Genomic DNA, 27,676 nt, shown 5'->3' on the forward strand with positions numbered 1-27,676 from the left:
CGATTCCTATGTGATCGACACGTAGAAGATACTAGTATATTCCTAGAATCATCATTCAAAGCCTGTTCTTGAAACTTTGTTAATAGACTTTCTCGGGATAGTTTACATCTATCTTCAAGAGTCTTCCAGTTCAGTTCCTTCAGTATCTCAGTGGCACTCTCCCACAGATCAAGCAAACGTGTGACCATTCATGCTACCCTTCTCTGTATATGTTCAATATCCCCTGCTAGTCCCATATGGTACAGGTCCCACACACTTGAGCAGTATTCTAGAACTGGTCGCACTAGTAATTTGTAAGCAATCTCCTTTGACGACTGATTGCACTTGCCTAGTATTCTACAATAAACCGAAGTCTGCTTTACCATCTGAGTGTGGCACCCAGGTATTTGTATGAGCAGGCCGATTCCAACAGTGACTCTGATATTATAGGGACAGGATACTAAAATATTTTCGTTTTGTGATGTGCACAACTTTACATTTCTGAACATTTAAAGAAAGCTGTTAATCTTTGCATCACTTTGAAATCTTATCAAGACCTGACTGAATATTTATGCAGCTTCTCTCAGATAGTACTTCATTATAGATAACTGCAGAAGTCTGAGATTACTGAATATTGTCTGCACGGTCATTAATACACAAGATGAACACGAAAGGTCCCAACACACTTCCCTGGGGCATACTCGAAGTTACTTCTACATCTGATGATGATGCTCAATCCAAGATAACATGCTGCATCCTCCCTACCACAAAGTCCTCCATACAGCCACAAATTTCACTTGCCCCATTTGACTGTACTTTTGACAGTAAGCATAGGAGTGGTACTGCTTTTCGGAAATCAAGAAATATTGGATACCTTACTGCCTTGATCCAACGCTTTCAGTATATTATGTGAGAAAAGTGCAAAGTAAAGATGAAGTTGTTATAGAACGCGCAAGTCATTTTAGAAGTCATTCTTACTGCACTCCATATGTGGATGGAACAGGAAGAACCATAATATGTGGCATAGCGGAAAGTACCCATAACCATGCACTTCACAATGGTTTGCAGGGTATGGATGTACACATAGAGAATGAGGAAGCTCAGTTTGGAAAAGGATGGGGAGTAAAAGTGTTGTTGATCTTCTCAAAGTAACAATCATGGCATTACCTTCTGCAATTTAAGGGAACCACATGAACTTTAATTTGGACGGATGGATAAGAGTTTGAACTCCATGCCTCATGAATTAAAAATCCAGTAGGCTAACCAGTTTGCCGTCCTTCTAGTTCTTTCAGGTTACAATACTCCTATTTAAATTTTCTCCTTTCCCCACTTATCTGCAGTCAAAATACAAACAGGGCCCAGACAGTATCTGTATGACTCAACATGGGTGTAATACAAAAAGCTGAGTCATCAGTTTATAATGGCAGTGAATGGAAAAAAATTACTTACAAGAAGAAAATAAATTTTGGTTGGTAGAAGCTTGATGATTTAAATTAGTGGTTATTCTTATGGAGTTTAAACTAGAAGGTACAACAATGTGGTTACTTGTGAGATCAAGTGGTTACAAATGGACAGCAATAATATCACATTTTTACTAACAACTATAGAAAATTTAGGGAGCTGCATTTACACGCAATGTAAATAAATGAATGACTATCACGTGGAAGTTGGGATTTTACTTTAAATAGTTTAGAAAGTACTTTTAGTACCACATAACACCGTCCCATTGTATTGCGTCAGATTTCATTTAAGCAAAGTGGTACAGTAGAGCAACACTTATCCAAATATTGATCGGCCAAATCATTGGTTCTCAGACTTTCTGATAAACTTAAAATAATAGCCCAATTGGCAAATGATACCAATGAGTCATGTTTAGCTTGGGAATACGAATCTGAGCATGCCAAAATATCAGGTATTAAAAAAAAAAACAGTGATAACATTACAAAATTTGCTAGTCAGTTTGACAGTGAAGACAGAACTTTACACAGAAAAACATTGAAAACTGCAGAAAAAATATCAGGAGGTATATACTGAGGTTCACACTTAGTTCACTGCGGGCAACCAATGAGTAGTCCTTTGATCTGTGAAAAAGTGCTTAAAATGAATGAAATACTTCAGGTTAATGCTGATTTGAAAGTGACTACTGGATGGCTTACACATTTCAAATCTAGGAAAGTGGACATTCAATGTGAAAAACTATAGGGTGATACTGAAGCAGCTGACCACCTTGAAGAATCTTTTAATAAACTGATTGATATTCTATAATAAACTGCTTGATAAGGAGTGCTGTAATAAAACCAATGTCTGTGCAGACAGAAGTGGTTTGTATTGGAAGTAAATGCCAACAACATACCTAGTTTCCAATGAAGACATGCCAGCAGTTAGTTATAAAACAAGCAAATCTTGTATCACTGTTCTGATATGTAGAAATGCTACTGGAACACATAGGTTGCCCTCGCTGATCATAGGGAAGGCTAAGAATTTGCAGTGTTTTACGGGACTACTAAAACTGATGGACATATACAAGAATCAAAAGAAAACATGCATGGAAACAAGCACTTTTACAGATTGGTATGACACCTTATTTATCCCTGAAGTAAAAAGGCATCAGCATACTACTGGTAATTTTGGAAATGTTTTGTTGTTGATTGACAACACCACATGTCACCCCTTAAATCTTTCAATGGAAAGAGAATGGCAAGCTTACATTTACAGAAAGGCATGCTCATGTGCGGTTCTGAATGAGGAAGGGCATGAAAAAATAATTCAGGTTTTGGGCTTCATTAACTACTGGTCTACTTTAATAGAAAAAATGTATAAAATATATGCAGTTTTGTGTTTAGTACATATAACTCTTTCTTTTTTTCATTTTGCTTCCACAACAGTGGTACTTCTTTTTGTAAAGAATTGGTTATCTTAAAGATCAGTCATCCAAACACCTCCCCATCTCAAACTGTTTCAGATAATTGATGCTCTACTGTACATTGAAAAAGTAAAGTTCACTAACGACTATAGCAGAGACAGGATTGTGAGAGCCTAAAAATAAATTGACTGCAAAAATAGAAACTCAAAGTGTCAAGATACATCGCTTTTATTTCAGACAACTATTTACAGACAACAATGAACAACTGTACTGAGTATAACCATCCCAAACTTTAGCATTAAATTCCTCTCTGTTTCTGTTTTACTCCACTTCATAATATGGAAGTACTGTGGGGACAAAAGGTGCTTGCTAACATTTTGAAAATAAATTACATTTTTTTATTTACGATCCAATCTATGTGAAATTTAGTGATTTTACACTCTATACGAGGGTTGAATGAAAAGTAATGCCTCCACCTTTGTTAATTGGGTTTGAATGTGAATATTGTAATAATTCAAATGCAGAAATAATCCGTAGAATGTGATCTTTAATTATCAATGTTCACATTTCCACATAATCACCAACCAATTGGATATGTTTCTGCCAACGATGAACAAGTTTTCTGAAGCTGTCGTGGAAGAAGTCGACACTCTGTCTCCACATCCACAGTCTCACAGTTTTCTCAACGTCTTCATCAGAAGCATAATGATGTCTCTGCAGATCGTCTTTCATTATTGGGAACAGACGGTGCTAAATCTGGACTGCATAGAGAATGCCGTACAATGATGAGATTCAGTCTCTGAAGTTCTGCAGTAGTGGCACGTTAGTGTGTGGTTTGGCACAGTCATACTGCAGGAAAACATTTACCTTTGTTCTTGTGAAATGCCAGTTGTGCTTGCAATTTCTCTCAGAGTGATGCGATGATCGTCCTGAATCAATCTGTCAACATTTTGCTTGTGAAACTTGGTGGTAGCTGTCTTTGTTTGTCATGTAGGTCAGATGTTCCCACCTCAACACCTTCAAACTTACGTGCCCAATGATGCACAGTACTCACATAAACACAATCACCATAAACTTCTTTTATTCTCTGATGAATCTCCTTTGGGGTGGCACCTTCTGCCGTCAAGAATTCAATGACTGCACGTTGCTTAAATCACATCACATCGACCAACCGTCTGCACAGGGTTCCACGCTTTACACTGTAACAACACAACCATTCAATGCTAAGGCTTCCCGCCAACTGGAGCTGTAGAGAAGAGGCTATGGAACAAGTCAGTACCTGCTGCATACCAATGCAGTTGGCAACTGTTGAAGAGTTACAGTGCTGGAGGCATTACTTCTCAGTCAACCCTTGCACATATTACAAATATCACAGAAAAAGACTATCTCATACATTTAAGTAAAAGCATCAGGACATGTTTGTATTTTGTTTTGAAGAAAAAAAAGGGTCCATCATCACCTCAAACATCACAAAGGCTCTGAGTCTGACCTGAGCACGCACAGATGGCGATTCTGTATGTGGAGTGTTCTTTCTTCTTGTGTGAATGTGTGTGGGTGATGGCATAAACTGTCGGAAGGACACTGGCAGGCAAAGAGGTTGCAAAAAGATTGACAATAGGTGCTGAATAAAGCACGCCTATCAGGAGAAAGGCGAAAGACAGACTCACAAGCAACGCACTGCCAACGTCCTCTCAACTGCCAGTATTTATATTGCCACTGCGGACCAGAGGGCCCAGTCATTCACAGTCAGTCAGCCCAATCGCGGGCAGAATCGGTCGCAGTTACTAGCTCAGTCATTATTCTAGTTGGCGTCTGTCAGTTCATGTCACCAGCTACGAGAGAATAGTGTTTATAGTGGAACTTGTACTTCACCATCAGTGAGGCTAATGTGGACTATTGTGCAAGAGCTTGTACCACAACTCATGAACTAGCTTAAAGATAAGAAGCTTTCTGTTCTGATAAATAAAGAACCCTATTAATACATTTGTGTGGTTCTGTTGTAGAAAGAGGATAGCGGCCACCAAAAAACATCCTCCCTTTGCTTCCCATGGTACAAGACTCTACCGTGTTAATGATGACACGATAGTTTCAGCTGGAAGCTTAATGTGTAACAGACTTTTTGTTGTGCCTAATGCTAACTCAACATGTCATCATCACGGTGAGTAGCAATCTACCCTTTCCACAAATGTCGAAGTTCCAACCTGGACTTTCCATTATTTGAAATCCTCTGACAATTAATCTAAAGAAATACTGACAATAACAGTTTAGTTAAATTGCTTTTTGTTATATCTGATGATATGAAACATTTCAGTATGGCCCACAAAATGTAAGATACTGTTCAATGTCAAATGTTCTAGCAGGCTAACGAGAAATTAAGTTCAGTTTTATAAACCAATTTTATAGGCTTTTAATATTAGTGCTGAGTGGTCAGCCTTTACAACTAGCCATAGAAAAACAGAGTGTGATGGCATAGGAGGGGCAGTTAAAATATTAGCACAAACTAAAAAAGTTTTAGGAAGGCCCCTAGGAAATCAAGTGATTTCTGCATCAGGTTTGCTTCAGTTTTCTAATATTAATGACACCAAAACAAACTTTTCTTTTATTTCTGCAGAGTCTGGAAATCAGTCACATGCTGACACACTTCCTACAACCAGAAGTTTCCATAATTTTAAGCAATTAGATTGTTTAGTGAAGATGGAAGCAAGGAGGGTCAGTAGTAATGTGAAGCTCAACTTGAAATATAACTTAAGGGCTAAATTGGCATCCTTTGCCAGAAAAGGAAATTTGATCCTATCAAGATATACAGTTTGTAAATATTTCAATCTGAGATATTTCAGGATAACCACTGAGCTAAATACAACAGAACACAATGCAATTTATCATGTTTTAGAACCTTCGCTTCATTACATTAGCCCACGCAAAAGGATATTTTCCCATTCCTAATGTGCTTGATCATCCTAAAACATCAACTGGAACAACTTATTAATTTTGAGAGGTGTTTGGGTTTTTATCTGCTCTATTCAGAAAAACAATGTCAGTGTTATAAATAAAGCCTGCTGTTCCTAGAATTGTTTAAAAAAGTGAATTAACTTCAGCTTTTATTTTAAAATACTGTTGGTTGAGCCCATTTCTTATACTTTAGATGTCTCACAAAAAAAGGGTGGGGGAACAAAACCCCATTAATTTTATTGTTCTAAATGCTAAATGCTTTAGAGATTATTTCAAAAAGATTTTTTAAGAATTATACCTTCCTCTTTATGTGATATTCAGAATAATTTTAATCCATAAAATATTAAAATATAAGTATAGGGTCATTTTTTCCAGTACTGACAGTTTTACATAAAGATGAGAGATACTACAGAGTATATAGCCTCCAAATTTCAAATAGATTGCATAATGAATAAAACATTACTAACTTATTTAAAAAAACATTAGCAATTATTGTTCTGTGCCATAACAATGTTAAAACAATAAAATGTCTAAACTCTGAAGTGCTATACAATGAAAACAGAGAGAAATTGGTGAGGTTACTTACAAATGTGGTTACTTATTCCCTTAGGGAGAATAAATAAGCCAAGTTTAATCCAAATCACAGTTGGTGAGTGACAAAATGCTTTTTTTCTGATTGAACTGACACTGAATGACCACTCAACATTCCCCTAAAATAAGCTTGATACTAACATACTAGAAAAATAAAGGATGGTACTTTTGTAGTGCATGTGTCATTTTCTGATTATCATGGAAATGAATTTAAATTCTAAAACACTATTGGAATTTCAGTTTGTGAAGTGGATATTTTCATTTTTTTAAAATCTATATATAGTATGTGTTCTATCTATTCACCTGTAGATCAGCTGAATGGACAGAGTGCTGACTTTGCTGATGGAAATGTGCAGGATTTTGGACGGCTGCCTGGTAGTCCTCAAGGGATGCAATGTCCTGCAACTGCTCTGCTGTTGTCTGCTCTTGGAGCAGAGATGCTGCCTGGAACTGGAAATTTAAGGACAATCAAGATCTGAGATGTCTATCATGTGGGAATATACTCCTCTTCCTCAAAAACTGCACATTTATAATAAATGTATACAATGTCAGTGATGTAAGTATAACATTTGACATACTGCATATGTCTACTAACTGTACCCTAGTGGCATCACTCCCCACCTCAAAATATTCTGTATTAGATATGACGCTTTGAATATATATATGTGGTATTACAGTAGTATTTGTGTTGGATGGAGATTTTAAAATTATAAGATATAAACATGGTATTATTAGCACTCTCGAAGCAAACAACTGCGATATATCTTTGTTACTCCAATAGCCTACTTGTATGCCTTATTTCGGGTCAATTTCAGATCATGCCCAAAATTCCAAGATGTAGTTACTTTCTAACTTAATACACAATACCAGCTGACTTCATTCATGGACCATAATAAATTGTAACATCACAGTGTATGTTCAAATTACAATTTGTGCTCATAATCCAGAATAGTAACTGTAAGAGTACAGTACAGTACAGTACAGTAAACTTTCATTTCATACAAAGAGCATATCAATGTCTGCTTTTCATGTAGAAATCAAATGACAAACAACAAAAAATGGCTTCTCCCTGATTCCAACTGACTGTTCTAAACAGTTTGTGTTTCATTTATTTATTTATTCTGATACGTCTTTGAGCATTTTTATGCAATCATTGTCATCATAGGGAGTTTATATATATTGTACTCATGCATAGTTACAGTGCACATACAAATCATAATACAAAGCACATACAGCATACACCACGGAACAATTCCTTAATTTTATAGTACATAGAAAATAGACAGGTTATGAAATTCCTAAACATTGTAGAAAGCCTATTCTTCAGACCATTTTTCAGTTTTGTTTTAATGTCATTAAGTGATATATGAAGCATTTGTAAAGGTAAAATATTAAATAATTTTATGTCCAGGTATTCATAAATATATTGTGTCTCTTTAATTTAGCTGTGGGCATATCTATCTGTATCATTTGCCTAGTTTTGTATTGGTGTACAGCTTAAAGGTGTAGTTGCATAAATATTCTTTAATCTTTAGTAGGCAACTGTAAATGAATAGTGATGGGACTGACACTATTTTCAAGTCTTTAAAAAGTGATCTTCAGGTGGATTTAGAGTTTTTAGCTCCAGAAATAGACCTGATAGCCTTTTTCGGCCACATGAAAATTTTTTTGGTCCCTGCAGAATTACCCCACTAAAGGATGCCACATTGCAGACGGCAGTGAGATAATAACAAGGGTATTGTTATACATGTCTGTAGTTAACGGCGCTTTGATTTTCAGTGACAAGGCACCCTAGTTCCTTTCTCGAAATAAGCAGAAATTGGGCAGTTTTCTGTATATTGATGTTACAAGTACTTCTCATAACACGATTACACTAATTGCTGCGCACGCTATAGCATTTAAGCAAACATTCTGTTCACGATCCATAGAAGGATGAAACGAGAAAAAAAAATCATAATATTGTTGATCCACAGTAGTTGGACTGACTGTACGGTAGCCGGTAGAGATCTGTTGTCAATTCGCACTACAATGTTGCCAGACGTCGCGTTATTTCCCGGAACGTCGCTTGTTTTCGGCATAATTTTAAATGTTCAGCCGGGACAGGCTTTGTCCCGTACTTCAACCTTGTTCGATTATTAGTGCTAAATCTTTCGCGCTACAGCTGCCAAGTACCTGTTAACAATTAACGCATGAAGACGGCTAGCTCGCCTATCAGGTGTAAGATCGACTACCGATATTCACCGATTCTTACAGCGTCGCGTGGCGCCGCGAGTCTGTGCCTCTGCCTATTTGTTTGATCTTCTATTTGTTGATTATTCATCTCACTCTCTTTCTACAATTTTTGTTTAACATTTTCTTTCGCTTGCAAATTCGTTTAAATGATGTGTCAACGTGTGTTAGCAGTACTGGAAGGATTTTTTAATTCCATTCTTGATTCTCATCCTAGATTTTTACTTCGTTCACTGTTTTGCGAGAGCTGCCGAGTTATGAACGAGTTAACGCATGTGAGTTATTTCTAAAACTATAGACGAAATGAGGGGAGTTATTTCTAAAACTATAGACGAAATGTGTGGGTTATGTGACAGCGACAATGGTAATTCGCCTAGAAGTGGTGGTATGCCTTCTAAGAAAGCCAAAAAGTTTACTAAGTATAAAAATGGTTCAAATGGCTCTGAGCACTATGGTACTTAACATCTTAGGTCATCTGTCCCCTAGAACTTAGAACTACTTAAACCTAACTAACCTAAGGACATCACACAACACCCAGCCATCACGAGGCAGAGAAAATCCGTGACCCCGCCGGGAATCGAACCCGGGCGTGGGAAGCGAGAACGCTACCGCACGACCTTACTAAGTATAATCAGGACTGGGAATTTTTTCCTGGATAAGAAAAGTAAAAGAAAAGTCGTGAGCGGACAAGATTACTGCTGGAGAACTCGCATCTGTTAATCACCTGGTGAACCAGTATCTTGGTTGTAGTGGTAGGGATTGGTCATACAAATTATTACCATATATCTCCAGTTACTCAAAAATCGCTCAAAGTTTTAGCTGGCGAAGAACAAAAACGGAAGCTACTGTATGCGTAATATTGGCCAGAGACTCTGTTTAAAATATTTTAGAGCCCATACAGGAAACATATCTGCACTTTCCTATAGCAACAGAGGCGAGCAGTAAAAAAATTGGAGAGTTTTTTCCATTTTTGTTACAATTCTTTGATTATGATACTGGGGTTGTAGAAATTATTAATTGACATATTGGCGAAGAATGAAATGTCTTTAAATAAAGTTTCTGCATTAGCCGCTGGCAAAGCTAATGTAAACTTCCGCAGAAACCACTCGATTTATACACTTCTTTTAGTTGAAAATAATACAGTTGTCAAAGTTGGTTTCCCATCTACACTCCTGGAAATTGAAATAAGAACACCGTGAATTCATTGTCCCAGGAAGGGGAAACTTTATTGACACATTCCTGGGGTCAGATACATCACATGATCACACTGACAGAACCAGAGGCACTTAGACACAGGCAACAGAGCATGCACAACGTCGGCACTAGTACAGTGTATATCCACCTTTCGCAGCAATGCAGGCTGCTATTCTCCCATAGAGACGATCGTAGAGATTCTGGATGTAGTCCTGTGGAACGGCTTGCCATGCCATTTCCACCTGGCGCCTCAGTTGGACCAGCGTTCGTGCTGGACGTGCAGACCGCGTGAGACGACGCTTCATCCAGTCCCAATCATGCTCAATGGGAGACAGCTCCGGAGATCTTGCTGGCCAGGGTAGTTGACTTACACCTTCTAGAGCACGTTGGGTGGCACGGGATACATGCGGACGTGCATTGTCCTGTTGGAACAGCAAGTTCCCTTGCCGGTCTAGGAATGGTAGAACGATGGGTTCGATGACGGTTTGGATGTACCGTGCACTATTCAGTGTCCCCTCGACGATCACCAGAGGTGTACGGCCAGTGTAGGAGATCGCTCCCCACACCATGACGCCGGGTGTTGTCCCTGTGTGCCTCGGTCGTATGCAGTCCTGATTGTGGCGCTCACCTGCATGGCGCCAAACACGCATACGACCATCATTGGCACCAAGGCAGAAGCGACTCTCATCGCTGAAGACGACACGTCTCCATTCGTCCCTCCATTCACGCCTGTCGCGACACCACTGGAGGCGGGCTGCACGATGTTGGGGCGTGAGCGGAAGACGGCCTAACAGCTTCATGGAGACGGTTGCGAATAGTCCTCGCCGATACCCCAGGAGCAACAGTGTCCCTAATTTGCTGGGAAGTGGCGGTGCGGTCCCCTACGGCACTGCGTAGGCTCCTACGGTCTTGGCGTGCATCCGTGCGTCGCTGCGGTCCGGTCCCAGGTCGACGGGCACGTGCACCTTCCGCCGACCACTGGCGACAACATCGATGTACTGTGGAGACCTCACGCCCCACGTGTTGAGCAATTCGGCTGTACGTCCACCCGGCCTCCCGCATGCCCACTATATGCCCTCGCTCAAAGTCCGTCAACTGCACATACGGTTCACGTCCACGCTGTCGCGGCATGCTACCAGTGTTAAAGACTGCGATGGAGCTCCGTATGCCACGGCAAACTGGCTGACTGATGGCGGCGGTGCACAAATGCTGCGCAGCTAACGCCATTCGACGGCCAACATCGCGGTTCCTGGTGTGTCCGCTGTGCCGTGCGTGTGATCATTGCTTGTACAGCCCTCTCGCAGTGTCCGGAGCAAGTATGGTGGGTCTGACATACCGGTGTCAATGTGTTCTTTTTTCCATTTCCAGGAGTGTATATTCTCCATAACGCTGCAAATACAGTACTGATAGAATGAAAGTGGATGTAGAAAGTTTGATACTGAAAATCTGCAGACACTTCGGTATATCTGCGAAACGAAGAGCGGATTTGCAACTCAAATTTGAGGTGAATGAGATACGACGGGAAGAAATAATAAAACATGTTGCCACGAGATTTTTATCTGTTGGTCCTGCTGTCGAAATTAACAATATGGCCTGCACTAAAATTTCATTCCCTGTAATTCCGCGATGAGCGTCCTCGCCTATTAGAAAAGATAATGACATGTGAAGAAGAAGAGGGGAAAAAACTTTGGCTTATTTGTCTGTATGATGTAATGTTTTCGGCAGAAACAACAATGAACAAGATTGAATTAGATTCTCTGTCAGTTGAGAGGCATGGTGAAATGCACAGGATTCGCGAAAAGATTGAGCAGAGACTGAAAGAATCTATTCGGAACGATTTTGTACAGTTCTACACCAATTTTGTAGGCTATTTGTTACCACGATATTATTTCTCAGCAAACAACATCCTTTTTAAGATGTTTTTAAACTGAACACCGCCAATAAATAATGACCATTTTCAAAAAGCTGCGAAACTTCAAATAATTAAAAGGCGCCTGGAGGGGACTTAAGTACGAAGTGAATGTACCCCGAATTCGATAAAAAGTGAATTAACGACACTTTTCACTTACCGTATGATTATAACTGCACCGATTTTTAAATATGTGAAATCGAGGAAAAGCATAGCAAAACTTAAACTGAACTTTTGTCCCTTACAGGGTAGAAAATATCTGGCCACACTTCTTCGCATGATCGCAGTTGTGCCAGGAACTGCACGAAATGTGCCTTGTCCCAGCATTACGAATGCAGAGGGGTTAGGAGCCGAGAGGGAAGATAGCGTCGACTGCTTGTCGCAGTCTTGACACCGTTACCCTTAACAATGTGCACAAGAATACTTCGCGTCAAGAGGCACCGTAATGTTGGCAACGCTCCGAAATAGATGAATATCTCACAACTATTATGGTGCCTATTTTCTCCGCTGCCGGCCGCGGTGGTCTCGCGGTTCTAGGCGCGCAGTCCGGAACCGTGCGACTGCTACGGTCGCAGGTTCGAATCCTGCCTCGGGCATGGATGAGTGTGATGTCCTTAGGTTAGTTAGGTTTAAGTAGTTCTAAGTTCTAGGGGACTAATGACCGCAGCAGTTGAGTCCCATAGTGCTTAGAGCCATTTGAACCATTTTTTTTTTCCTCCGCTTATGGCTGCACTAATAAAATTGTCGAGTTATAATATCATCAGTAGTGTTTGGTATCCCGCCGCTGCCAACACCGGCAATGTAGCAATACATTAGCTGTTTGCAGGGTTGCTGTTACAAAGTGATTATCGAATCGTGCCAAATCATTAAGCACTCGTCTACAGCCAGATCTTCGTAGCGAGAACACAGTATGTTTCGCCAGCACAGCCATTCACCCCCCACCTCCTGGCTGTCTGCTCGTTGGACTACGGTAGAAATCTATAGTCATTAATTTATCAAAAGCCATCCCCTAACAATCAGAGGTTATCGGACAAGTAAGATTACAGTAGACAAGCCTAGTGGAAGTTCGTCGAACAATTTTCCAGATAGAAGTGCAGCCTCTTGAACAAAGCATTAATTTTTACTGTTATAGTCCTTTTCCTCCTTCTGTCCCAACATAATGTCGGTTATTCACACTACCCTACAATTATATTTGCTTTCCTTTTGCTTCTTTTTGACAGAATCGGCCTGCCCCTCATTAACAAATGTCTAAAATTTATCGTTTGATAAATTTCAGAATGAGATTTTCACTCTGCAGCGGAGTGTGCGCTGAATTGAAACTTCCTGGCAGATTAAAACTGTGTGCCCGACCGAGACTCGAACTCGGGGCCTTTGCCTTTCGCCCGCGAAAGGCGAAGGTCCCGAGTTCGAGTCTCGGTCGGGCACACAGTTTTAATCTGCCAGGAAGTTTCAGTTTGATAAATTGTTGAAAGTTCATCTAGAGTGTCTTGACAAACACAACGACGAAAAGTACTGAGCGTTTACAAATTTACTTATTACTTCATAATAAACAATAAATAACAATCATTTTGCGCCTTACAATTAAATCTTTGTGCCCGTAGCAATCCGTAAAATTATCCTACTAATTAGTCACTGTTTACGAAGTTGCGTTGGAAATAACTTCAAAAATGGCTCTAAGCATTATGGGACTTAACATCTGAGGTCATCAGTCCCCTAGAATTAGAACTACTTAAACCTAACTAAGGACATCACACACATCCATGCCCGAGGCAGGATTTGAACCTGCGACCGTGGCAGCCACTGGAAATAACTATTTACATGGCAAAGGATGCTGCATATGTATTCTTCTTAGCGTTTTACAACTTGATACAATTGCATGATAAACTATCGATGCGGGTTCAAATATTTGTACAAGAATACAAGTCGAAGGGCGACAATCAATGCATCATCAGAGATAAACATTTTGTCATCTGATGGGCTGTAATAACTTCGATATTCACAGAGATGTTGATTGATCTACATGTGCGTGAATTACTTGCATCCAATGAAATTCCTGAAATGAATTGATGATATCTGTAGTTAAGATGGCTACGGGAATTCACGACACGATACCTTCGAGCAATATATTCTAAAGCGCTTCCGATGGTAAGTATCATAGTTGAATTTAGTTAACAAGAAGCTATACGGTACTAAAATTAGTGCGTTTCTTTATAAACTCCTTGCTAACGGTATTCCAGGTAACAAAAGTCTGAACTAATTTGTTGTTATTGCACTAAAAGCTACAGTTAATGATCACTCTTGGCTCGCTTCTGTTGGATAGGGTTTTTGTGGTTTCGTAAAGCTACGTTTACAAAGACCACAGATATTGAAAATATTGCCAATGAGTGTATCCCAGCAACGTTGCCGCCAATACATTTCCGGGCCATATTGCCGCGAAAAAAAGAAAAAAAGTATCAAGAAAAAGAGAAATGAGGCCTTGTGGAGGCATTCTTTTGAGTATTCAAGCGAACTGTTTCCGATACTTTAGCTCGTGAGCCGATACTTCACCCACAATGTTGAAACACGATTTAGAACAAGTTTTTGTCCATATTCCACAGTATGTGTATAAATACTGTTGTTTTTAACCCCTTTTCATTACTCCAGTATAATCTTTTTTTGCGTTTCGCCTTTTGTACCAAATATACCTTCTATGGATATCTTCCAATTGGTGTCACTGGATCCAGTCTTGTGAGAATGTCACATCTTCTGATAGCACAACGACCTGGTTTGGCAGGAAACACAAATGAAGGAGGTAGTCCACATGAAGCTGGCCTGCACATCATCTGTTTCTTCATAAAGAAGATATGCAACATACCAATAAATATCATACGTATAGGCAAACATCCCTATAAGTATGTTGACAGTATTCACCACTGCAATCAGTGACTCTTTTCTGCTCACTAAATAAGCACATTATGTCTGTTTTTGCTATGCCTTTGTTAATATGTATTACTTCTTTTTCCTTTTGTGCCACATAAGCACACTCCAACAATAAGGCAACCATTTATAATTTTTGCTTTGGGTCCTTTATCTCATGCTGAAGCCTCTTTTTCTTCATGGGAGATTCCCCAAATACTGAATGCAAGTATTTGAAGAATCCCATTTCCAGATCTGATGCTACTTCATCTTCACCTAACATCTATCCCTTCCAATGCTGAAGCTATTAGTCCTAGAGAAAAAAATGAATAACACCTTTTTTGTAGAAAATCAAATGTCGTTGCACTGGGAAACATTTTTGCTACAAGGTGCGCTTTTCGAGATATTTGATAAAAACATAAAAAAGTTACATTTAAACTCTCCCTCCCCTTCCGCCGACTCCATCCGGACGGTCACGCATGACGAGTCAGGATTTTTAGGATGTTGTTCATGACACTTCACAGTACAAAAATTCTTCACTACAGTAATTTTTCCCCAAATTTTCCTTTGTTGAGTGGACTACTTGTCTGTACATGAACATCATGCCTGCTAAATCCATAGCGAGATACACCACCATTCATTTATCGCTTCTACACTTCAGTTTATAGCACATGCTACAGCGGTAACAACCTTTGCATCAGGACTGGCTTGTCAGTGTACACTTCTCACTATATACAATGCAAATAGTTAGTGTCCGGATTCATCATGATATACATCTACATGTAGATCTGGTTTGCCTGACCTAACGATGTTAGCAACTATGCACATGACAGAGCAGTTTACCGTGCAATCAAGGACTGCAAGTTCTCTTTTCCAACTGACAGTGTCATCCCACATATTTGTTTCATAACTAAATCGTTTCCGGGCCAGGGTTCCCCGTCTCAAGGCAAACTACATCTTCCTTGTAACTTTGTCATAACAGAAGCACACTGTACAAACTTCTAGTAACAGAAATGTACACAATACAATTTTGTTATCGTCGTGATCTTTATTTCAGAGGCCCCTCCCGCCAGAGGTTCGAGTCCTCCCTCGGGCATGGGTGTGTGTGTTGTTCTTAGCATAAGTTAAAGTAGTGTGTAAGTCTAGGGACCGATGACCTCAGCAGTTTCGTCCCTTAGATATTTACATACATTTTCTTCACTTCAGATACTGGTTTGATCAACTCTTCAAGCTAATCTATACTGTTAAAGTCCCTTCATCCCCGCATAACTATTGCGACCTGCATACACTTGAAACTGAATACTACAGTAAAGCCTAGGTCTTCAACAATTTTTACGTCCCGTCTCCCCATTCGCACAATTTTTTGCGTTACCTAAGTAACCATTTGCTGGTGCCTCTGGATACTCATAAATTTCTATTCCTCTGATTCGATTCAGAAGCTCTTCATAACTCACCCTACCTATCAGTCTTAATCTTCAGCATTCTTCTGTAGCAGTGCATTTCAAAACTTCCTGTTCTCATCTTCCCTGTATTCTATATCATCCACGTCCCACTTCCGTATACACCCGAGGAAAATCGAGTACTTTCAGAAAAGACTTTCTAACATTTAAATTTATTTCTCTCTTCTTGCTGTAGCAAGATGGTATATTATATCCTAGTTACTTATGCCACTGTCAGGTAAAAAAAAAAAAAGAAGTTCAAATGTGTGTGAATTTCGAAGGGACCAAACTGCTGAGGTCATCGCTCCGTAATCTTACACACTACTTAAACCAACTTATTCACAAACAACACACATACACACACACATTCATGCCCGAGGGAGGACTCGAACCCCATGTGGGAGGGGTCACGCAGTCCGTGACATGGCGCCTCAAACCGCGCGGCACTGTCAGTTAGTTTGCTCCCCAGACAACAAAAGTTGGCGCCTGTTTTCAGCTTCTCACGTACTAATATAATTCCTTTAATATCGCCCGATTTAATTTGATAGTTCGATTATCCTTATTTTACTTTTTCTGGCGTACATCTTACAACCTAGTTTAAGGGCATATTCATTAAATACAACTGCTCTTACAAGTCATTTGTCATCTCTGCCAGAATTACCATGTCACGGCCAAATATGACTCTTAATTTCAGTCGTACTGAAGCCAATATTCCTAGACTACACATCAGCCTGATACATCTAGCTTTAATCAACCGACACCCACCACCACTGTGATGTCAGAGAGGATCGCACCATCCCCTCGGTCTCAAAAGGAAGACAACAGCATCATCCTCATGTGTCACACTAGTCCCTTCGCGAGGATGTCGGTGATCTGAGCAATTTCTGGAGACAGTGCACGCACCTGTATAGTGTCCGCCAGATGCGCCGTGTCGACACCTTGCAGCAGCATGGTGTCGTTGACGGAGACGTGCTGGAACATGTCGTCCTGCAGCGAAGGTGAGAAGTACCCGGCGTCGTCGGCGCCGGCGGATGTGGCGTCGTACGACAGATAGTTGCAGTTGCCACCCTCTTGGAACGTCAGTTGTAGCGTCTGCCCCGGATCCGACGCAGCGCGCTTCACCGTCGCCTGTAGCAGAGTTAGTCACAATTCTAGTAAGACACTAAGTTCAAGTGCCATTCACGAAGGCAGGAAGCTTAGGGTTTAACGTTTCGCAGGGAGCGTGGACATAGTGGACTTAGCTCTAACTTAAGCGAGGCGTGTTTTTTAAGTAAGTAACGTTTTGAAATTTTTTAAAAAAAGGCGTGCTGAGATATCTCAATAATTTTATTTTTACATGAATGCCTGTACCTTAATCTACGCACTGACGCCATTACAGTCTGATTCTTCCTTGTTTACGTTGTGTACTGAGTGTTTAAGATGCCTCCGATAATCGTGAGTCCTGCCGACTGTGAAGTACGGGCTGTTATAAGATTTCTTAGTGCTAAAGGCCTAAAAGCGATCGATATTCATCCTGAGATCTGCACAGTTTACGGAGAAAACATTATGAGTGATGGAATGGTAAGAAAGTGGGTGAGAGCATTTCAAGATGGCCGGACAAACGTGCATGATGAACAACGGAGTGGGCGTCCTTCGGTAGTTAATAAAAGTTTGGTGGATTAAGTGGGACAATACGGTGAGAGTAAACAGACGCCTTACGATTTCCTCTTTGCGGGACGACTTTCCTAATGTTTCTCGTAGTGTTTTGTATGCCATTGTGACCGAGCACTTGAATTACCGAAAATTGTGCGCCCCCTTGGGTACCGAAAATGTTGATGGATGTGCACAAAACCAAACGCTTAGACAGTGCATTGACTATCCTTCAGCGGTGCCACAACGACGGTGATGATTTCTTAAGCCAAACTGTTGCGGGCGATGAAACATGGGTGGCCTACGTCACACCAGAATCAAAGAAACACTCCATGGAAGTTGAGCAAGGGCATTGTTTTGGTGCAAGACAATGCCCGACCGCATGTGACGAATCAGACCAAAGATCTCATCACATCTTTTCGATAGGAAACTCTAGATCATCCTGCGTACAGCCCCGAATTGCGACCAATGATTACCATCTGTTCCTGCACTTGAAGAAACACCTGGGCGGTCAGCGTCTTCAAAACGATGACGAAGTCAAAACAGTCGTGATATCAGTGGTTAACAAGTCAGGCGGCAGACTTCTATAACGAGGGTATTCAAAATCTGGTACAACGTTATGACAAGTGCCTCAATATTGACGGAAATTATGTAGAAAAGTAGATTAAGGTACAAGCTTTCATGTAAAAATAAAATTATTGATATATCTTAGCAAGTCTGTTTTTTAATTTCAAAACGGTACTTACTTAAAAAACACGCCTCGTACTTGGATAAGGATAGAGATGTTGAGATTTCGAAGTGCTACAAAGACAGAACTTATTTTCAATATCCATGAAAGTAAACTTGTCCATTTGAAAAAAAGGAGAAACGCATGCTCACTGGGCAAAATATTTGTCACCTTAAAAAAGAGATTACTGGTCACTTTGGCGTGTTTTAAACGGTACCAGGCCACTATATCAAATCATGGCAAGGAAGTGGGGTTCATCTGTCAGTCGGTTGTATGGAGTCAATGCAGTAAGATGGGTCGACATGGTACAACGTCAGAAAGGAAGTACCGTGTTTCGACATGCACATGACGACACCGTCAGTGCAATTCCCCGATTTGTTGACTATCAAAACGGATTTTCCAACAGATCTGGAACTGCGTATTAGTCGCATTCATACAATACAGCATAAGAACAGTGGTCGTAAAAGACCCTAAACGAAGGTAACAGAGAGGGGTGTCATGCCTTATAACTAATAATCAATTTCAAACCCGACTGGAATTGCTGCCATCAACGGATACAGTTCACCTTAACGAGTCGTACCACACATGACGACACTATGTTCTGCCCCTGATCACCTAGACGTCCGACCTAACATAAAAGGATTTCTATATGATAGGTCTTGTGTATGTGCCTCATCTGCCGAAAACAATTCCAGAACTCAAAACGCGCCTTTCTAACGCGCTCGCGTCAGCTACTGAATATATGCTTCAGTATGTATGACGCGAAATTGATTCTCGCTTAGATGTTGCCCTTGTAACCAAGTGGAGGAACAGCTATAAATGTTATACATTACGCTTACCGATGTATTGCTATACATTACATAGTTGTTGCCACTTGTAACCACTATATTTATTTTGGATTTCTCTGTATAGTGCTAATCTTCGCGAGAGCTAGTATGGGACGATTTTTCTAAATGGGAACACAAACTGCAGGAAATGATCCCTCATAGAATAAGAATCAAAGAAAGTGGTAATATGAACACACTGCCACAAATGGGTACCAAGGGAAATACTCTCACTTCTAGGTGGAGATACACTACTGGTCATTAAAACTGCTACACCAAGAAGAAATGCAGACGATGAGCGGCTATTCATTGGACAAATATATTATACTAGAACTGACATGTGATTACATTTTCACGCAATTTGGGTGCATAGATCCTGAGAAATCACTACCCAGAACAACCACCTGTAGCCGTAATAACGTCCTTGATACGCCTGGGCATTGAGTCAAACAGAGCTTGGACGGCGTGTACAGCTACAGCTGCCCATGCAGCTTCAAAACGATACCAGAGTTCATGAAGAGTAGTGACTGGCGTATTGTGACGAGCCAGTTGCTCGGCCACCATTGACCAGACGTTTTCAATTGGTGAGAGATGTGGAGAATGTGCTAGCCAGGGCAGCAGTCGAACATTTTCTGTATCTAGAAAGGCCCGTACAGGACCTGCAACATGCGGTCGTGCATTATCTTGCTGAAATGTAGGGTTCCGCAGGGATGAAGGGTAGAGCTACGGGTCATAACACATCTGAAATGTAACGTCCACTGTTCAAAGCGCCGTGAATGCGAACAAGAGGTGACCGAGACGTGTAACAAATGCCACCCTATACCATCACGCCGGGTGATACGCCAGTATGGCGATGACGAATACACGCTTCCAATGTGCATTCACCGCGATGTCGCCAAACACGGATGCGACCATCATGATGCTGTAAACAGAACCTGGATTCATCCGAAAAAATGACGTTTTGCCATTCGTGCACCCAGGTTCGTCGTTGAGTACACCATTGCAGTCTCTCCTGTCTGTGATGCAGCGTCAATGGTAACCGCAGCCACGGTCTCCGAGCTGATAGTCCATGCTGCTACAAACGTCGTCTAACTGTTCGTGTAGATGGTTGTTGTCTTGCAAACGTCCCCATCTGTTGACTCCGGGATCGAGACGTGGCTACATGATCCGTTACAGCCATGCGGATAAGATGACTGTCATCTCGACTGCTGGTGATACGAGGCTGTTGGGATCCATCACGGCGTTCCGTATTACTCTCCTGAAACCACTCATTTCATATTCTGCTAACAGTCATTGGATCTCGACCAACGCAAGCCACTATGTCGCGATACGTTAAAGCGCAATCGCGATAGGTTACAATCCGACCTTCATCAAAGTTGGAAACGTGATGGTACGCATTTCTCCTCCTTACACGAGGCATCACAACAACGTTTTGCCGGCCGGAGTGGCCGTGCGGTTCTAGGCGCTACAGTCTGGAGCCGAGCGACCGCTCCGGTCGGAGCTTCGAATCCCGCCTCGGGCGTGGATGTGTGTTATGTCCTTAGGTTAGTTAGGATTAATTAGTTCTAAGTTCTAGGCGACTGATGACCTCAGAAGTTGAGTCGCATAGTGCTCAGAGCCATTTGAACCAAAACAACGTTTCACTAGGCACGCCGGTCAACTGCTGTTTGTGTGTGAGAAATCGATTGAAAACTTTCCTCATGTCAGCACGTTGTAGGTGCTGCCACCGGCGCCAACCTTGTGTAAATGCTCTAAAAAGCTAATCATTTGCATATCACAGCACCATCTTCCTGTCGGTTAACTTTCGCGTCTTTAGCACGTCTTCAATTTTAATGGCCAGTAGTGTGGTAGTGTTAGTATGCTTCAACATCACTTTTTTGGCTATTATTAAATTTAGTGTGTAAACTGAACCTGAGAATGTTCAGACCGGACGCCGTAATTTAGTCTCCAGAAGACGACGCTTTTTTACGACAGACACATGCGAGCGAACGTCTTAGAGAACGAACAGTTTAGTAAAAACCGTCACGTGTTCGCTACGACAGTGCAGAAGGAAGATAGGTAGGCGACGTACCTTGGAGGTAGGGGTTCCGGACGACCGCCTTTGCAGCAGCAGTTCGGCCAGCGCTGCATTCTCCGCGTTGGCGTCACGCTGCTGGTGGAGCGTAACGAAGTGCTCGGAGTCGGAGTGGCGGCGGGACAGCTTGTCGGAGGCAGCGCCGGCGACCGGTGCGGGGGCGGCGGAGGCGGCAGACGGCTGCAGCGGCGGCGCCGGCACCGCGAACGACGCCGTCAGCTGCTTGGCCAGGTCGCCGCCGTCTTTAGCGCCGGCCGAGGGCGACGCGGCAGGAGAAGCCGCCGCCAGCTGCTGCTGCTGCTGCTGCTGCGAACCGCTCATGGCCTCCGTCCCGGAACCCGCGCCGCTACCTGTACCATATCAACTACTGTGCCGACACCAGGAGAAGATGTCTCGAAGGAAACGAATTGCAGTGGGATCACTGTTCTTAGCATATACTCTATTCAAACATTATGAATCACCTCGAAGGGAACGATCTACTGGTACGTAATCAGCATACACTCCTGGAAATGGAAAAAAGAACACATTGACACCAGTGTGTCAGACCCACTATACTTGCTCCGGACACTGCGAGAGGGCTGTACAAGCAATGATCACACGCACGGCACAGCGGACACGCCAGAAACCGCGGTGTTGGCCGTCGAATGGCGCTAGCTGCGCAACATTTGTGCACCGCCGCCATCAGTGTCAGCCCGTTTGCGTGGCATACGGAGCTCCATCGCAGTCTTTAACACTGGTAGCATGCCGCGACAGCGTGGACGTGAACCGTATGTGCAGTTGACGGACTTTGACCGAGGGCGTATAGTGGGCATGCGGGAGGCCGGGTGGACGTACAGCCGAATTGCTCAACACGTGGGGCGTGAGGTCTCCACAGTACATCGATGTTGTCACCAGTGGTCGGCGGAAGGTGCACGTGCCCTTCGACCTGGGACCGGACCGCAGCGACGCACGGATGCACGCCAAGACCGTAGGATCCTACGCAGTGCCGTAGGGGACCGCTCCGCCACTTCCCAGCAAATTAGGGACACTGTTGCTCCTGGGGTATCGGCGAGGACCATTCGCAACCGTCTCCATGAAGCTGGGCTACGGTCCCGCACACCGTTAGGCCGTCTTCCGCTCACGCCCCAACATCGTGCAGCCCGCATCCAGTGGTGTCGCGACAGGCGTGAATAGAGGGACGAATGGAGACGTGTCGTCTTCAGCGATGAGAGTCGCTTCTGCCTTGGTGCCAATGATGGTCGTATGCGTGTTTGGCGCCGTGCAGGTGAGCGCCACAATCAGGACTGCATACGACCGAGGCACACAGGGCCAACACCCGGCATCATGGTGTGGGGAGCAATGTCCTACACTGGCCGTACACCTCTGGTGATCGTCGAGGGGACACTGAATAGTGCACGGTACATCCAAACCGTCATCGAACCCATCGTTCTACCATTCTTAGACCGGCAAGGGAACTTGCTGTTCCAACAGAACAATGCACGTCCGCATGTATCCCGTGCCACCCAACGTGCTCTAGAAGGTGTAAGTCAACTACCCTGCCCAGCAAGATCTCCGGAGCTGTCCCCCATTGAGCATGTTTGGGACTGGATGAAGCGTCGTCTCACGCGGTCTGCACGTCCAGCACGAACGCTGGGCCAACTGAGGCGCCAGGTGGAAATGGCATGGCAAGCCGTTCCACCGGACTACATCCAGCATCTCTACGATCGTCTCCATGGGAGAATAGCAGCCTGCATTGCTGCGAAAGGTGGATATACACTGTACTAGTGCCGACATTGTGCATGCTCTGTTGCCTGTGTCTATGTGCCTCTGGTTCTCTCAGTGTGATCATGTGATGTATCTGACCCCAGGAATGTGTCAATAAAGTTTCCCCTTCCTGGGACAATGAATTCACGGTGTTCTTATTTCAACTTCCGGGAGTGTAGTTTCAGAAAACATCGTTCTCGTGCAACGCAGCTAGCTCTTTACTCGCACGAAGTAATGGCCGCTATCGACAGGGGATCTCAAGTTGATTCCGTATTTCTAGATTTCCGGAAAGCTTTTGACACCGTTCCTCACAAGCGACTTCTAATCAAGCTGCGGGCCTATGGGGCATCGTCTCAATTGTGCGACTGGATTCGTGATTTCCTGTCAGGGAGGTCGCAGTTCGCAGTAATAGACAGCAAATAATCGAGTAAAATTGAAGTGATATCAGGTGTTCCCCAGGGAAGCATCCTGGGACCTTTGCTGTTCCTGATCCATATAAATGACTTGGGTGACAATCTGAGTAGTTCTCTTAAGTTGTTCGCAGATGATGGTGTAATTTACCGTCTAGTTAGGTCAACCGAAGACCAGTATCAGTTGCAAAGCGATTTAGAAAAGATTGCTGTATGGTGTGGCAGGTGGCAGTTGACGCTAAATAACGAAAAGTGTGAGGTGATCCACATGAGTTCCAAAAGAAATCCGTTGGAATTCGATTACTCGATAAATAGTACAATTCTCAAGGCTGTCAATTCAACTAAGTACCTGGGTGTTAAAATTACGAACAACTTCAGTTGGAAAGATAATATTGTGGGGAAGGCGAGCCAAAGGTTGCGTTTCATTGGCAGGACACTTAGAAGATGCAACAAGTCCACTTAAGAGACAGCTTACACTACACTCGTTCGTCCTCTGTTAGAATATTGCTGCGCGGTGTGGGATCCGTACCAGGTGGGATTGACGGAGGACATCGAAAGGGTGCAAAAAAGGGCAGCTCGTTTTGTATTACCACGTAATAGGGGAGAGAGTGTGGCAGATATGACACGCGAGCTGGGTTGGAAGTCATTAAAGCAAAGACGTTCTTTGTAGCGGCGAGATCTATTTACGAAATTTCAGTCACCAACTTTCTCTTCCGAATGCGAAAATATTTTGTTGAGCCCAACCTACATCAAAATAAAATAAGAGAAGTCAGAGCTCGAACAGAAAGGTTCGGGAATGGAATGGTAGGGAGACAGTATGACTGTGCCAAGGACTTAAACGTGAATTGCAGAGTAATCATGGTGATGTAGATGTAGATGTAGGGGACCGAAGGCTCGTACGGTTACAAGGATTTCCACTCATTTCACGTGGGTTGGGAGCTTACATGGCAGACGCTCTATCCTTCTGAGCCACCGAGGACACAGATGAATAGTGCGGCTGCAGGGACTTATCCCTAGCACGCTTCCCGTGAGACCCAAGGGATAAGTCCCTGCAGTCGCGCTATTCATCTTGTGTCCTCGGTGGTTGTTCTCTGATCGCGAGCGCAGATGTGAAGGGATAATGATGCGCTTGATGCACGATATGGCAGTCCTCCCCCCTCCCCCCCCTCCCCCGTCCTGGTGATCAGACGTGGTCGACTAGAACCTAGACGAAGGATAAGTCTGCCCTAATGCTCCCATGCAGTCCAACATTGGGCCACTGTACAGTGCAGCGAGTAAGTGTGCAAACGTTTTTAGACGTGCTAATGGTGACTGTGTGTTGAAAATGGCTCAAAGAACACATATTGATGACGTTATGAGGGGTAGAATACTATGGCGACTGGAGGCTGGTCAAACACAGCAGGTCGTAGCCCGGGTCCTCCGTGTGTCACAAAGTGTGATCTCAAGATTATGGCAATGATTCCAGCATACAGGGAACGTGTCCAGGCACACTACACTACGGGACGTCCACAGTGTACACCACCACAAGAAGACCGATATTTCACTATTAGTGCCCGCAGACGGCCACGGAGTACTGCAGGTAGCCTTGCTCGGGACCTTACCGCAGCCATTGGAACAGCTGTTTCCAGACACACAGTCTACAGACGACTGAACAGACATGGTTTATTAGCCTGGAGACCTGCAAGGTGCATTCCAATGGTCCCTGGTCACAGCAAAGCCCGTAAAGCCTGGTGTCAAGAACACAGAACATGGTCATTGGAACAGTGATCCCAGGTTATCTTCACGGACGAATCCAGGTATAGCCTGAACAGTGATTCCCGTCGGGTTTTCATCTGGCGTGAACCGGGAACCTCATACCAACCCCTTAATGACCTTGAAAGGGAACTGTATGGAGGTCGTGGTTTGATGGTGTGGGGTGGGATTATGATTGTTGCACGTACACCCCTACATGTCTTTGACAGAGGAACTGTAACAGGTCAGGTGTATCGAGACGTCATTTTGCACCAGTATGTCCTCCTTTACAGGGGTGCAGTGGGTCCCACTTTCCTCCTGATGGATGATAACGCACGGCCCCAACGAGCTGTCATCATGGAGCAGTACCTTGAAACAGAAGGTATTAGGCGTTCTCCAGACCTAAACCCCATCGAGCACGTCTGGGATGCTCTCGGTCGACGTATCGCTGCACGTCTTCACACCCCTAGGACACTTCAGGAGGTCCGACAGGCACCGGTGCAAGAATGGAAGGCTATACCCCAGCAGCTGCTCAACCACCTGATCCAAAGTATGCCAATCCGTTTTGCGACCTGTGCACGTGTGCATGGTGATCATATCCCATACTGATGTCAGGGTACATGCGAAGGAAACAGTGGCGTTTTGTAGCACATGTGTTTCGGGACGGTTTCCTCAGTTTATCAGTAATACCGTGGACTTACAGATGTGTATCGAGTGTGTTCCCTACGTGCCTATGCTGTTAGCGCCAGTTTTGTGTAGTGCCACGTTGTGTGGCACCACATTCTGCATTTATAATTAATTTATGAGCACGAGTGTACGATTCGACCAGCCGGCCAAATGGAGACCCACAATGATGCCCCTTTCAAACACAGTCAGGTGCCGCTAACGCTGTGTTACACGAGTATGCAGCGTCTCCGTGTCCTTTACAGTGATTAAACAACATCCGACGCTGTTCAGGTCCCTTATGTACCCAGCCAGGCCTGGTAACAAAACTAAACATGAGCACGACTAATGCCCTCTGGTGGCCTTTCTGCTTGTCACAGAGAAGCACTTCTACTCATTACATGCCCACGGACAATGTGTATGTGTACGAGCTGACAGTGACACCACAAAGGGGTGTTCAGCTTTTTATTTTGTTAGGCAGTGCTGTTGCTATAATACATCGACAAATAAAAATCAACGAAATTGTACCATAGCGGAAATTAGTTGCCAGTTTGTGTGTCATCACAAACATGTCTCACAGAAAGTGAATGTTTTTTTTATGTGGTATAGCAAGCGAAGTTGGGAAATTTCATTAACTCTACAATTAAGTTATCCAAGAGATACCACGAACTTACTTGTGTAGCCTGTGGAGGGCGATTGTTGCTGCTGTTTCTGCTGTTGCTGTTGTTGCTGCTGTTGTTGGTGCTGTTGCTGCTGCTGCTGCTGTTGTTGGTGCTGTTGCTGCAGTTGTTGCTGCTGCTGTTGCTGTTGTTGATTCTGTTGCTGTTGTTGTTGTTGCTGCTGCTGCTGCTGCGTTGCGTTATTAGGTGGCTGCACTATTCTCTTCTGAATTATCTTCTCTTCAATCAGCGCCCTCACACTCATGCTAGCTGTTTGCAAGGGAGGACCCGGAATCTCCTTCTTCTCGCACTTCTTGGAGTCTGAGTCCTGTGGAAGACAAACAGAAGGCTATGCAGAGTCATCTCCACAATACAGTGCTCTAAATACATACACAGTTAGGTGACAGACTGCCAATCTGCTTTCCACTTGTTACTAAAAATAGCCCTCTTGCATTTCCTATCTACTTTTAGCTGGAGTCTGCTGTCGTCGCTGCTTACTACAGCAGTATAATGTAAGAACTTACATTACTTTCACTTGTACTTGTAGGAAACACAAGCGCTCTCTCTCTCTCTCTCTCTCTCTCTCTCTCTCTCTCTATCTCTCTCTTTTTCAGTGTGCGAATTGTTGGATAAAGTCAGATATTCGTCTTACAGGAATACAAAAAAGTCCAAAGACTCGCTCTTATTTGACACTGTTTAAGGCTCTGTGTAATTAACCAACCAGGTAAACCTCTGGAACACCATCCTACTCTCCAAAGCAGATGTATATTCATTTATATTACAAAAAGTATGTCGCTTTAAAAAGAGAAGAAAGAGTAGAGAAAAGGCGCGGTAGAAACTGAGCTGCTTATTTACTGTGCCGTTCATAGCACGATGAGTGCCTTTCGACTGAGCGTCACTTCGGCTGTATGTGAGTGTGGATGCATATGGAACAAAAGAAGGTAAGAAGGGGAACATCAGTGCTAATGCACTATCTGCTCGTCACAGACATGCAGAATACCAAACGAACGGTTAAGCTTAACCATAATAAGAATCTCATGTCCTTCAACGTCTTACATGCTTAGCATCACATAAAACATTTACAAAGGCAGAAATGAGGGAGTTCGTTGATACTGAAGCTTGGAGAAATGGGTGCGTCGGAGGGGGGGGGGGGGGGGGTGATGTGAAA

At 43.2% G+C, this 27,676-nt stretch overlaps 1 protein-coding gene across 2 annotated transcripts in view; it reads right to left on the reverse strand.

Annotated features, from left to right (window-relative positions):
- LOC126338532 (serine-rich adhesin for platelets-like) overlaps positions 1 to 27,676 on the reverse strand; it is a 2,400,280-nt gene that overhangs the window by 79,255 nt on the left and 2,293,349 nt on the right. For both annotated transcript variants that reach the window (XM_050001562.1, XM_050001561.1), the window contains 4 exons: positions 26,524 to 26,836; positions 21,300 to 21,652; positions 16,952 to 17,176; positions 6,686 to 6,832 (listed from right to left, as the gene is read on the reverse strand). In XM_050001562.1, the coding sequence (XP_049857519.1) occupies positions 6,686 to 6,832; positions 16,952 to 17,176; positions 21,300 to 21,652; positions 26,524 to 26,836 (1,038 nt within the window). The remainder of the gene's footprint in view (positions 1 to 6,685; positions 6,833 to 16,951; positions 17,177 to 21,299; positions 21,653 to 26,523; positions 26,837 to 27,676) is intronic.

Source organism: Schistocerca gregaria, chromosome 1, assembly GCF_023897955.1.
Source record: "Schistocerca gregaria isolate iqSchGreg1 chromosome 1, iqSchGreg1.2, whole genome shotgun sequence".
Classification (NCBI taxonomy): Eukaryota; Metazoa; Arthropoda; class Insecta; order Orthoptera; family Acrididae; genus Schistocerca; species Schistocerca gregaria.